At 51.1% G+C, this 13,397-nt stretch overlaps 1 protein-coding gene across 3 annotated transcripts in view; it reads left to right on the top strand.

Annotated features, from left to right (window-relative positions):
• Positions 1–13,397, top strand: part of AMZ1 (archaelysin family metallopeptidase 1) — a 42,866-nt gene that overhangs the window by 12,500 nt on the left and 16,969 nt on the right. For 2 of the 3 annotated variants that reach the window (XM_082362855.1, XM_082362854.1), the window contains exons 2-3: positions 3,485–4,008; positions 5,410–5,577. In XM_082362855.1, the coding sequence (XP_082218981.1) occupies positions 3,705–4,008; positions 5,410–5,577 (472 nt within the window). In that variant the 5' untranslated portion in view covers positions 3,485–3,704. Of the gene's footprint in view, positions 1–1,977; positions 4,009–5,409; positions 5,578–13,397 lie in introns of those variants that run through there. The other variant, XM_082362856.1, reaches the window with a different exon arrangement.

The raw sequence follows: 13,397 nt of genomic DNA, 5'->3' as shown, positions 1-13,397 counted from the left end.
GGCTGAGGCCCAGGGGAATTGAAGGTCACAGGGCCAAGTGCAGGTCAGAGCCCCTGCTGGCCTTCAGGGCGCTCCCTCCTCAGGGCTTCCTGAGCGCCGCTCTGTGCCTGGCCCCCGGGTCCCTGTGGCCCACTGACCACGCCTGAAGCTTCCTGGAGGGTCTGCCTTCGCACCCAGGACACCGGGGAGGAGGAGCTCCTAGAGCCCGGCTTGCAGCCTCACGCTGCTCGTGTCACCCCCTCCTCCTCGCCCCGGGGGTGGGGAAGGCCAGAGCTCGGGGAGCACACGGCTTGGAGGCTGCAGGACGTGGCCCTGCCTCCCCCCTCCTTCTCCCCCCTCCCCCCCCAGAACCACGCCGGCCTCCCCGCTGCCCCTGCACCCGCCTGTGTGTGCTGTGTGTGTGCAGCGGGGCCTTTGCACATGCCCCTCCGCTCGGGAGCCCCCCTGCCCGGCTCCCTCCCTCCAGTCTGCTCAGCTCCCAGCTTCTCAGTGAAGCCCGCTCTGGTCACCCTCTGGAAAAAGGCGGTGTAGCCCTGGCCCTCCTGAGCCCCATGCCCTGAGCTGCCTTCTCCTCTTCAGGTACCATTAATCACCTAACACACTAGACAATACTTATTTTCCTTGCCTTGTATGGTCCGCCTAAATCTCTAGCGTTTAAGCTCCACGAGGCCAGGGGCCAGTTTTATCCCCAGGTGTAGGCCAAGCCCCACGGATGCATAGGCACGCGGTGACTGTCGGGTGGGGGAAGGAAGGGAGCCACAGGGGCTCCTGCGCCGGGACCCTGCCCACCCGCCCCCCTTGGAAATGTTGACCATGTCCTTCTGGTCACACAGTCTGTCCTCACTGGGTCCTCCTCGCACATGGTCTGGGCCCCTGGAGAACTCGCCGCCGTGGCCCTTCCGTGTGCGCCGTGTGACGCGGTTCTCAAGTGGCTGGCGTTCTTTCCTGCAGCCCAGGGGCAGGTTGCTCATCCCAGTACAGACTGTCAGTTTTGCCCTGGTGTCTGGTGGCAGGGACGGGGGTCTGGGCAGGGGTCCTGAGAAGGTGGCGCCCTGCTGCTCCCGGTGATGGAAACTGGGGTACTTGAAAATCGGTGTGTTCCAATCCCACCTCTGATTCTTATGTGCTGTGTGGCTTTGATTAAGCTAGTTTTAACCTTACTCTGCCTCAGTTTCACCCTCTTGAAAATGAGGAGAATAACTGCCCCCGCTTCCCTGGGTGTTAAAGCCCCGCCTGGAATGTAGTGGGGGATTCAGTGCTCTCGGTGATTATTTTCATTTGCTGCTGACTACTTAGAAATCCGGGGGGCTATGGCGTTGCAACTTAGTGTGACCTTTCTGGAAAGCAAATACAAATCGCTTTTGTACAAAAGCACAATTTATACAGATCACAATTTGGCTATACAAATCGAGATTCTTTTTTTTTTTTTTTTATCTTTTGGCTGTGCCATGTAGCATGTGGGATCTCACTTCCCCAACCAGGGATCGAACCTGCGCCCCCTGCATTGGCAGTGCAGAGTCTTAGCCACTGGACACCAGGGAAATCCCTACAAATCGAGATTCTTTAAACATCCACACACAGTATCTTCCGGAAATCTCTCCTGAGGAAATGGAAACACACAGCCATATACGAAGATGTTCACTGTGGCGTTTTTGTCCAGCCATTAAAAATGGCATTTCTTCGGGCTTCCCTGGTGGTGCAGTGGTTGAGAATCTGCCTGCCAATGCAGGGGACACGGGTTCGAGCCCTGGTCTGGGAAGATCCCACATGCCGCGGAGCAACTGGGCCCGTGAGCCACAATTACTGAGCCTGCGCGTCTGGGGCCTGTGCTCCGCAACAAGAGAGGCCGCGACGGTGAGAGGCCCGCGCACCACGATGAAGAGTAGCCCCCGCTTGCCACAACTGGAGAAAGTCCTCGCACAGAAACGAAGACCCAACACAGCCATAAATTAATTAATTAATTAATTTAAAAAAAAAGGCATTTCTTTATAGACTGTTTAAGGACTTGGGAAAGCACTCATAATATACTAAGTCAAGAGGATGTAAGATTGCACACACAACTGGATGTAAATTGGTAAAATATGTATGCAGAAAGAAATGCTTAAAGCTCTCTGCTGGCAGGGATCTCAGTAGGTGTTCAATCCTGGTTCCTTTCCCTTCATCTAAGCCAGCAATTAACTGAAAAAACACATCCATGTGTGTATGTATGTGTGTATGCATGCACACATGTATATAATATCCCTGGAAAAAAATCACATGTGTATAATTTTCTGGAGGAAGATTTATAAATTATACATACACCCAATCTCCCCCTCTATATGAATATATGTGTATATGTTTACATGTACATATATGCACACATACACACATATATGCACATATGCATTTATTTTCTGGATGAACATTTTAAACTGAGGTTAGCTAAAGGGAGTACAGTCTCGTTTCTTTATTCTTCCCACAAAAACAAGGCCGTTCCTGTTTCTCCAGTTCGGCCGGGAGGCCTTGCGACTTTGTGCTCTGCAGACATGGGTTTGCGCATCTGCCTGACTTTCTAAATCATGGACCCGCCCGAGCGCACTTCTCGCCTTACTCCTGATCTGTTACTTTGTGCATCTTCTCTCCTCTGGCTTGTCCCTTCCGTCGCCTCCCCCTCCGAGGCACAGTCAAGCCCACAGCAGCCAACCCCTTCCCGGTAGCTTTTCAGGGTGTGCGGTGGGAGGGCGCGTTGTTTCTGATTAACCCGGGATGCGCCAGCCAGACCCTGCTCCTGCGTCGGGAGGAAAACCCCACTTTGTGAAGCGACTTTGTCACCGTTCCCCCTGCCCGTCTGTCCCCCCGCCCCGCCGCGTCGCCTCCCCCAGCAGCTAAAGTGCTCTTTGTTGCTTGCCCACGTCTCCCTACTGATGCTTCCACAGTCGGCACGTGTGCCCGCCCCTCGCCTGTGCTAGGGAACTTCTGCAGCTGGCACTGTGGGGCTGCTCTCCTTCCCCACAGACACTTGTCCAGCCCCTGGATGGCGTGGCCACGTGGACTCGGGCATCGCGGCTTCATCCGCAGGCCCTCGGGGCCCTCGCTGGGAGAGCCGGTGGCTGCAGGCGCTGAGGTGGCCCAGGCGGTGGGGTGACCACAGAGGGCTCAAGGGTGGCTGGTTTCCTGGTGGAGGGGCCTCTGGCTTGGCAGGTGCTCAGCACAAGGGTGAGGGGGTCTCACTGCCAGCGCGCCCTCCCTCCTGAAGGCTGGGAAGGGGCCCGTCCGCGCTGTCCTCTCCAGGGTTCCATGGAAACTGCATCCCTGCTTGGGGGGAGGGCGGACGCTTCCCCACACTTGGTGCTGGTTAAAGACCCGGCCCCGAGAAGAGGGGAAAACGGCATTTCTGGCCTGGCCGGGTGCAGGTGCTGTGTCCTGGGGGTGCGTTCCTCCCCACAGAGCCCCTTCCCTGGGCCTGAGAGGACGGCCGGAGGCTCAGCCGGGCGTTTCCCCGCAGGTGCCGACGGGCCGGAGGGTGTCCGAGCCGCCTGCTGCTGCCGAGGAGGCCCAACGCCAGGCAGAGCTGGGCCTCGCGGGCTCTCGGCCTCTGGTCCACGTGCCGGGAGCCCACGTGGCCGCTGCGCTCAGCCCGAGGGAAGGCCGTGCACGAGCTGGTGGCCAGGCCCTGGGCGGTGCATGGGCGGCCGCGGGGCCTCCCCAGCGCGGCCAGGCCCGTCATGCTGCAGTGCCGGCCGGCCCAGGAGTTCAGCTTCGGCCCCCGGGCCCTGAAGGATGCGCTGCTGTCCACCGACCCGGCCCTGCGGCAGCTCTACACGTCCGCCTTCTCCCCAGCCGAGAGGCTCTTCCTGGCTGAGGCCTACAACCCCCGGAGGACGTTCTTCTGCACGCTGCTCATCCGCACGGCCTTCGACTGGCTCCTCAGCCGCCCCGAGGTTCCCGAGGACTTCGAGACCTTCCACGCCGCCCTGGCGCCCCGGAAGCAGAGCCCGGCTCGGAAGCACATTTACCTGCAGCCCATAGGTACCTGCAGCCCGTGGGTGCCTGCAGCCCGTGGGTGCCTGCAGCCCGTGCGTACCTGCAGCCCGTAGGTACCTGCAGCCCGTGGGTACCTGCAGCCCGTAGGTACCTGCAGCCCGTGGGTACCTGCAGCCCATAGGTACCTGCAGCCCGTGGGTGCCTGCAGCCCGTGGGTACCTGCAGCCCGTGGGTACCTGCAGCCCATAGGTACCTGCAGCCCGTGGGTACCTGCAGCCCGTGGGTGCCTGCAGCCCGTGGGTGCCTGCAGCCCATAGATACCTGCAGCCCGTGGGTACCTGCAGCCCGTGGGTGCCTGCAGCCCGTGGGTGCCTGCAGCCCGTGGGTACCTGCAGCCCGTGGGTGCCTGCAGCCCGTGGGTGCCTGCAGCCCGTGGGTACCTGCAGCCCATAGGTACCTGCAGCCCGTGGGTACCTGCAGCCCGTGGGTACCTGCAGCCCGTGGGTGCCGGCGGGCATGGGCGTGGACCCCGTGGGGCAGCAAGTGGTGATGAGCTGGGGGGTGGCATCCTGGGCCATCAGGACACCCCGGCGGGGGGACGAGGGCCTAGATCTAGCATGAGGTGGGGATGTCTGTGCCTGGACCGCAGGCGGGACCTGATATGAAGGGGGATGTACTGCTGTGCTTGGGATTCGGGGGTGAGGCTCAGCTCTCCGCCCGCCCCAGCCCCACACTGTTCAGAAGCCCAGGGCCCTGGGACCCTTTGGGCAGCATCACTGCCCTGTTCTAACCGCAGCTGCCGCCTCATCCGCGTGTGCCGTCCTGGCCCATCTGTTGAAGGCAGCGCCGGCCTAGGCGCTGTGCTGGCCGCTTCCTCTGTGGTGTGGGGTGCTGGGTCAGGGTCACCCCGCTTCGTCGGTGAGGACACTGAGGCTGGGAGGGGTCACTTGACCTGCCCGGGTCACAGAGCTGGTGGTTGGCAGAGGCAGGATTTGACCCCAGTGCCCGGCTCTTAACCCCGAGGCTGTACTTGGAGACACTGGCAGGGCCTGGCGGGGACTCGGGGACTCCTGCGTGGTCCTCCAGCGCCCAGACTGGGGACACCAGGTGTGAGGGGCTGTGCGTGGACCAAGGGCCGAGATGGCTCGGCCAGGCTCTGCGGGGCTTGCTGGCCAGGTGCTGGGGGTGAGGGGGCGGGCCACTGGCTCTGCATGCCAGGGCAGGCCTTGCCCCACGCAGGCTCGTTGCCCACCCCTCCTGCCCCTGAGGACCAGAGGCCTGCAGGCACCCCTCCTGCTGCATCTCCCGCTGGCCTGGGGACGCTGCAGCCACTTTCTCGCAGGCCTCCCGGCTTCCAGCCTTGGTCCGTGTCCAGGGCGCTGGGCACAGGCAGATGGGGGCTCCGAGGAGCGGGCAGGGGGCCTGATGGCACTGCTCCGCCCCCAGATCTGAGCGAGGGGCCGGCAGGCGGCGCGCTTCTGGACCAGCTGCGGAGCTGCACAGAGGCCTTCTTCCTGGGCCTGCAGGTCAGGTGCCTGCCATCGGTGGCGGCCGCGTCCATCCACTGCTCGTCACGCCCCAGTCAGGACTCAGACAGGCTCCAGCTCCACACAGGTGAGTGTGTGCGGTGTGGGCACAGGTCAGGCCAGCGCAAGGGCCAGCCTCCGCCGCCTGGCAAAAAGCCCTTTCTGGAGGCAAAAGGTGGGAGGGAGGAGCCTAGGAGAAGGAAGGAATCCCCCTGCTTTTCTTGGGGGAGGGAATATCTACTTCCCAGCCTTTAGAAAAGGAAGACTGAGGCAGGGGTTCCCTTCCCCGCTCAGAAGTGTGTGGAGACTGGACCACACAGCCCAGTGTCCACCGGAAAACTCAAGGGCACACAGAGCAGGTGCCGCAGCCTTCTAAGGCCCCTCTAGCTTTTTGTCTTTACAAAGCTCTCTGACCCCATCATTCCCCAGGGGGTCACTGGCAGCTGGAGAATGAGGCTGGGTTGAGAGGCATAGATGAACTGGGGGCTCTCAGATGTACAGGAGACCCAGACTCAAGTTTAGGGAGGTCCCCACGAAGGGGCTGGGGCTCTGTCTCTGGCTGATGTTGGATCTGGGATGAGTGGACTGATGTCTTCCATTAGCTGTGGGAAATTCTCAGCCATTATCTTTCTTCCAGTGCTGCCTCTGCCTCGTTCTTTCCCCCACTGAGGACTCCAGTGGGATGCGTGTTCATCCTCCTCACTCTCTTCCCCTTTCCTTGTATTTCATCCCAGTTTTATTCTCACCCTCCAGCTTACTAATTCTATCTCTAGCTGCACCTAATATGCTATTAAACCCATAGATAGAGTTCCAAATTTCAGTTATATTTTTCAGTTCTATAGTTTTTAGTGGATTCTTTTTCAAATTAGCAGTGTCACTTTTTAAAAATTTTATGGAAGTATAATTGCTGTACAATATTATATAAGTTACAGGCGTACAATGTAGTGATTCATAATTTTTAAAGGTTATACTCCATTTATAGTTATAAAATATTGGCTGTATTTGCTGTGTTGTACAATATATCCTTGTAGCTTATTTTACACCTAATAGTTTGTACCTCTTACTCCCCTCCCCCTATATTGCCCCTCCTCCCTTCCCTCTCCCCACTGGTAACCACCAGTTTGTTCTCTATATTGGTGAGTGTGTTTCTTTTTGTTATATTCACTAGTTTGTTGTTATTTTTTAGATTCCACATATAAGTGATATCATACAGTATTTGTCTTTCTCTGGCTTATTTCACTTAGCAAAATGCTCTCCAAGTCCATCCATGTTGCTGCAAATGGCAATATTTAATTCTTGTTTATGGCTGTGTAGTATTCCATTGTGTGTGTGTATATATACATATATATATATATATATATGTATATATACCACATCTTCTTTATCCCTTCATCTGTCGATGGACATTTAGGTTGCTTCCATATCTTGGAAACTGTAAATAATGCTGCTATAAACATTGGGCCTCATGTTTTGGTTTTTTTTGGATATATACCCAGGAGTGGGATTGCTGGATCATATGGTAGCTCTATTTTTAGTTTTTTGAGAAACCTCCATACTGTTTTCCACAGTGGCTGCACCAGTTTACATTCTCACCAACAGTGTACGAGGGTTCCCTTTTCTCCACATCCTAGACAACATTTGTTATTTGTGTTCTTTTTGATGATGGCCATTCTGTGAGGTGTGAGGTGATACCTCATTGTGGTTTTGATTTGCATTTCCCTGATGATTAGTGATGTTGAGCATCTTTTCATGTGCCTGTTGGTCATCTCCATTTCCTCTTTGGAAAAATGTCTATTCAGTTCTTCTGCCTATTTTTTAATCAGATTGTTTGTTTTTTTGATGTTGAGTTGTATGACTTGTTTATATATTTTGGATATTAACCCCTATTGGTCATATCATTTGCAAATATTTTCTCCCATTCTGTAGGTTGTCTTTTCATTTTGTCAGTGGTTTCCTTTGCTGAGCAAAAGCTTTTAAGTTTAATTAGTCCCCATTTGTTTATTTTTGCTTTTTTTTGTTTCAGGAGACGGATCCAAAAAAATATTGCTACAATTTCTGTCAAAGAGTGTTCTGCCTATGTTTTCCTGTAGGAGTTTTACAGCATCCAGTCTTACATTTAGGTCTTTAATCTATTTCGAGTTTATTTTTGTATATGGTGTTAGAGAATGTTCTAATTTCATTCTTTACATGTAGCCGTCCAGCTTTCCCAGCACCACTTACTGAAGAGACTGTCTTTTCTCCATTGTATATTCTTGCCTCCTTTGTCATAGATTAATTGACCATAAGTACATGGGTTTATTTCTGGGCTTTCTATCTTGTATCATTGATCTATATTTCTGTTTTTGTGCCAGTACCATACTGTTTGTTTGTTTGTTTGTTTTTATTTATTTTTGGCTGCATTGGGTCTTTGTTGCTGCACACGGGCTTTCTCTATTTGCGGCACGCGGGGGCCACTCTTCGCTGCGGTGTGTGTGCTTCTCACCGTGGTGGCTTCTCTTGTTGCGGAGCACAGGCTTTAGGCATATGGGCTTCAGCAGTTGTGGCACACAGGCTCAGTAGTTGTGGCTCACAGGCTCTAGAGTGCAGTCTCAGTAGTTGTGGCGCACGGGCTTAGTTGCTCTGCGGCATGTGGGATCTTCCCAGACCAGGGCTCAAACCTGTGGTCCCCTGAACTGGCAGGTGGATTCTTAACCACTGCACCACCAGGGAAGTCCCCCTTACTGTTTTGATTACTGTAGCTTTGTAATACAGCCTGAATTCAGGGAGTGTGATACCTCCAGCTCTGTTTTTCTTTCTCAAGATTGCTTTGGCTGTTTGGGGTCTTTTTTGTTTCCATACAAATTCTAAAATTATTTGTTCCAGTACTGTGAAAAAAATGCCACTGGTAATTTGATAGGGATTGCTTTGAATCTGTAGATGGCTTTGGGTAGTATGGTCATTTTAACAATATTGATTTTTCCAGTCCAAGAACATGGTTATATCTTTCCATCTGTTTGTGTCATCTTCAGTTTCTTTCATCAGTGCCTTTTTTGTTCTTCCAAAAGAGAGACAAAGTAGAAACACTTTGCATTCTTTTCAATACAAACAGCAAGATATTGATACCAAAATTTTACAGACATTATTATTAAGGAAAATTGGAAACCAATTTCTCATATAATAAGAACTCTAATGTAAAATATTAGCAAATCAAATCTAGAAATATGTAAAATACATTACAACTCACTTGTATTTATTCCAGGAACGTGAGGGTAGTTTAACATTTATTTATTTATTTTTATTTTTGGCCTCATTATTCTCTGTTTTTTTTTCTTTTTTCATTGAAGTATAGTTGATTTACAATGTTGTGTTAGTTTCAGGTATACAACAAAGTGATTCATTTATACATACATATATATCTATTTTTTTCAGATTCTTTTTCCTTATAAGTTATTACAAAATATTGAGTATAGTTCCCTGTGCTATACAGCAGGTCCTTTTTGGTTACTTACTTTATATATAGTAGTGTGTATATGTTAATCTCAAACTCCTAATTTATCCCTCCCCCACTTCCCATTTGGTAACCATAAGTTTGTTTTCTATGTTTCTGTTTTGTATATAAGTTCATTTGTATCATTTTTTTTTAAGATTCCACATATAAGCAATATCATATGATATTTGTCTTTCTCTGACTTACTTCACTTAGTATGATAATCTGTAGGTCCATCCATGTTGCTGAAATGGTATTATTTCATTCTTTCTGAGGCTGAATAATATTCCATGTATGAATATACCACATCTTCTTTATCCATTCATCTGTTGATGGACATTTAGGTTGCTTCCATGTCTTGGCTATTATTGTAAGTAGTGCTGCAATGAACAGTGGAGTGCATGTATCCTTTCAAATTACGGTTTTCTCTGGATACATGCCCAGGAGTGGGAATGTAGGATCATATGATAGCTCTATTTTTAGTTTTTTAAGGAACCTCCATGTTGTTTTCCATAGGAGCTGCACCAGTTTACATTCCCACCAACAGTGTAGGAGGGTTCCTTTTTCTTCACACCCTCTCCAGCATTTATTATTTGTAGACTTTTTGATGATGGCCATTCTGACTGGTGAGGTGATACCTCACTGTAGTTTTGATTTGCGTTTCTCTAATAATTAGTGATGTTGAGCATCTTTTCATGTGCCTTTTGGCCATCTGTATGTTTTCTTTGGAGAAATGTCTATTTAGATCTTCTGCCAATTTTTCGATTGGGTTGTTTTTTTTTTTTTTATATTGAGCTCTATGAACTATTTGTGTGAACTATTTGGAGATTAATGTCTTGTCAGTTGCATAATTTGCAAATATTTTCTCCCATTCTGTAGGTTGTCTTTTGTTTTGTTTATGGTTTTCTTTGCTGTGCAAAACTTTTAAGTTTAATTAGGTCCTGTTTGTTTATTTTTGCTTTTGTTTTCTTTGCCTTAGGAGACAGATCCAAAAAAATACTGCTATGATTTATGCTTTCCTCTAGGAATTCTATAGTATCTGTTCTTACATTTCTGTTTTTTTGTTAGAACCATGCTGTTTTGATTACTGTAGCTTTGTAGTGTAGTCTGAAGTCAGGGAGCCTGATTCCTCCAGCTCTGTTTTTCTTTCACAAGATTGCTTTGGCTGTTTGGGGTCTTTCGTGTTTCCATAAAAATTAAAAAAATTTTTTCTAGTTCTGTGAAAAATGTCTTTGGTAATTTGATAGGGATTGCATTGAATCTGTAGGCTGCTTTGGGTAGTATGGTCATTTTGACAATATCGATTTTTCTGATCCAAGAACATGGTATGTTTTTTTGTCTGTGTCATCTTTGATTTCTTTCATCAGCATCTTATAGTTTTCAGAGTATAGGTCTTTTACCTCCTTAGGTAGGTTTATTCCTAGGTATTTTATTCTTTTTGATGCGATGGCAAATGGGATTGTTTCCCTAGTTTCTCTTTCTGAGCTTTCATTGTTAGTGTATAGGAATGCAACAGATTTTTGTGTATGGTTCTTTGTATTTCTGTGGTGTCGGTTGTAACTTCTTTTTCATTTCTAATTTTATTGATCTGGGCACTCTCCCTTTTTTTCTTGATGAGTCTGGCTAAAGGTTTATCAATTTTGTGCAGGCTTCTGGTGGGAGTGGCTGGTGCCTGCCCACTGGTGGATGGAGCTGGGTCCTGGCCCTCTGGTGAGCAGGGCCGTGTCAAGGGGTGTGTCTAGAGGTGGCTGTGGACTCAGGAAGTCTTTGGAAGCTGGTTTGCTGATGGGTGGGTTGTGTTCTCACCCTGTTGGTTGTTTTTCCTGAGGTGCCCCAACTCTGGAGCATGTTGATGGGTGGGGCCAGGTCTTGGTGCTAACATGGCGGCCTCCAGGAGGGCTCACACTGATGAACATCCCCCAGTATCTCCACCACCAGTGTCCTTGGACCCACAGTGAGCCATAGCTGCCCCCGGCCTCCCCAGGAAACCCTCCTAGACCATCAGGTTGGCCTGGCCCAGGTTCCTATGAAGTCACTGCTTTTGCCCTGGGTCCTGGTGCACACAAGACCTTGTGTGCATCCTCCAAGAGAGGAAGGAGTCTCTGTTTCCCCCGTCCTGTGGAGCTCCTGCACTCAAGGCCCACTGGCCTTCAAAGCCAAATGCTCTGGAGGGTCCTCCTCCTGATGCCTGACCCCTAGGCTGGGGAGCCTGGTGTGGGGCTCAGAACTCTCACTCCTGTGGGAGAACTTCTGTGATATAATTGTTCTCCAGTCTGCGGGTCACCCACCTGTGGGGTATGGGATTTGATTATATTGTGAATGTGCTCCTTCTACTGTCTCTTTGGGTTTCTTCTTTATGTCTGGATGTGGAATATCTTTTTTGGTAGGTTCCAGTCTTTCTTACTGATGGTCGTTCAGCAGTTAGTTGTGATTTCTTGGTGTGCTCGTGAGAGGTGAGCTCAAGGTCCTTCTACTCTGTCATCTTGTCCCAGGATCTTTCATCAGTGTCTTATAGTTTTCCGAGTACAGGTTTTTGGCCTCCTTAAGGTAGGTTTATTCCTAGGTATTTTATTCTTTTTGATGCAGCAGTGTCACTTTTTTTTTAATTTTTAAAAATTTATTTATTTATTTATTTGGTTGTGCCGGGTTTTAGTTGCAGCTGGCGGGCTCCTTAATTGCGGCTCGAGGGCTCCTTAGTTGTGGCATGTGAACTCTTAGTTGCGGCATGCATGTGGGATCTAGTTCCCTGGCCAGGGATGGAACCTGGGCCCCTGCATTGGGGGCTCAGAGTCTTAACCACTGGACTGCCAGGGAAGTCCCAGTGTCACTTTTCTCAGCATTCCCAATTCCCGGCTAAAATTACATTTAGCATTTATATCTATGAGCATAGTTGCTTTATAATCTGTGTCTGTGCGTCCAGCATTTGGAGCGCCCATGTTGCTCTTTGTGCTATTTCTGCTAATTCTGTCTTGGTTATTTTGCCTCATTGTGTCTCTTATTTTTGATTGTTAGCGGGACATCTTATGTGAAAAATTAGTTTAACTTTTAGAAGACTTTGTGGCCTGGGATGATGTAGTTTTTCCGCAGAGAGGATTTTATTTCTCCTCGGCCAGGCACCTAAGGGAGCGGACGGTCTGGGCCACCCCGATGACCCCCGGAGTACAGCCTTCCTCTCCCTGGGCGCGGCCCTTTGGGGCAGCAGGCAGAGCAGGGGCTGTGTCATCAGGGTCACCTTCCCATCCCCCCCCCGTCTCAGAAACAGCTCAGCTCCATCTCTTGGGATTCTAATCTTCTCCCTGTTTCTAGTTTCTCATTAGGTCTCTGATGTTTTAAAAGTCCTGTTTATTGAGGCATAATTTACATATAGAGAAATTATTCCTTCTGGGTGTAACCGTTCTGAGTCCTGACACACACACACATCACGTAGCCATCACCGTAAGAGTGTGTAGAACAGCTTGTCTCGCCCCACAAGCCTTCCTCCGTGCCCCCCTGTAGCCACCCGTCCCCCGTCTTCAATGCCTTAAGAAGCTGTTCTTTGTGTTTCACTCGGCTTGTTTGGTTATCTCGCAGTGGCAGGTAGTGTGCTGTTACAGCTGGTGTTGAGTTTCTGGGGCTGGCAGGGACTACTGGCCGGGTGGGTGCCGTCCCAGTGGTGGCGTGCCCCCTTCTCTGTCCCAGACTGCAGCCTCGGTCCCTCGCTGGGCACAGCCCTCCCCCGCCCCCGAGGGTCTGAGCGGGGCCCGAGGAGCAATGGCCGGCCTGGGCCCCGCCCCTCCTGCCCATGATGCGCCATCGCGCCTGCTATAGCTTCCGCCCGACTCGGGGGAAACCCAGCACCTGTCCAGCTGCCCCAGGGGCTGTGGTGCCGGGGTCCGGGTGTCCATCTCTGCCCCCCTAGGCTTCGTGGGCCACTGGGAAGGAAGGGGGCCCGGGAGGGCTCAGCAAGCAGGTGGCGTGCAGAGGCTATGAGAGGTTGGATTCCCGTGGTCAGATTACGTGGTTTAGATGGCTGTGTTCGTTTCCTGCGGCCGCTGTAACGAAGCACCACAAACTGGGTGGCTTAAAACAGCAGAAGTGTATTATCTCACGGTCCGGAGACCAGAATTCTGAGACCAAGGTGTTGGCCGGTCCCGTTCCCTCTGAATGCTCCGGGGGACCCTTCCTCACCTCCTCCACCCCTGGTGGCGGCCGGCGGTCCTTGGTCCAGCCTCGGCCTCCATCATCACGTAGCTTGTGTCGCTTCTCCTCTTAGAAGGACCCCAGGCGAATTGCATTAGGCCCACCCTACTGACCTCACCTTAACTTGATTACATCTGCAAACCCTGTCCCCGAGTAAGGTCACATTTCAGGTACCGGGCATTACGACTTCCATGTTATCTCTCTGTGGAGACACAGCTCAACCGGCAACAATCATCACTGTCAGTGTCACCTTAAGAGCTAAC

This window comes from Balaenoptera borealis, assembly GCF_965194805.1.
Source record: "Balaenoptera borealis genome assembly, chromosome: 16".
Classification (NCBI taxonomy): domain Eukaryota; kingdom Metazoa; phylum Chordata; class Mammalia; order Artiodactyla; family Balaenopteridae; genus Balaenoptera; species Balaenoptera borealis.
The sequence above is the reverse complement of the archived record's forward strand: the minus strand, read 5'-3'. Positions and strand labels throughout refer to the sequence as shown.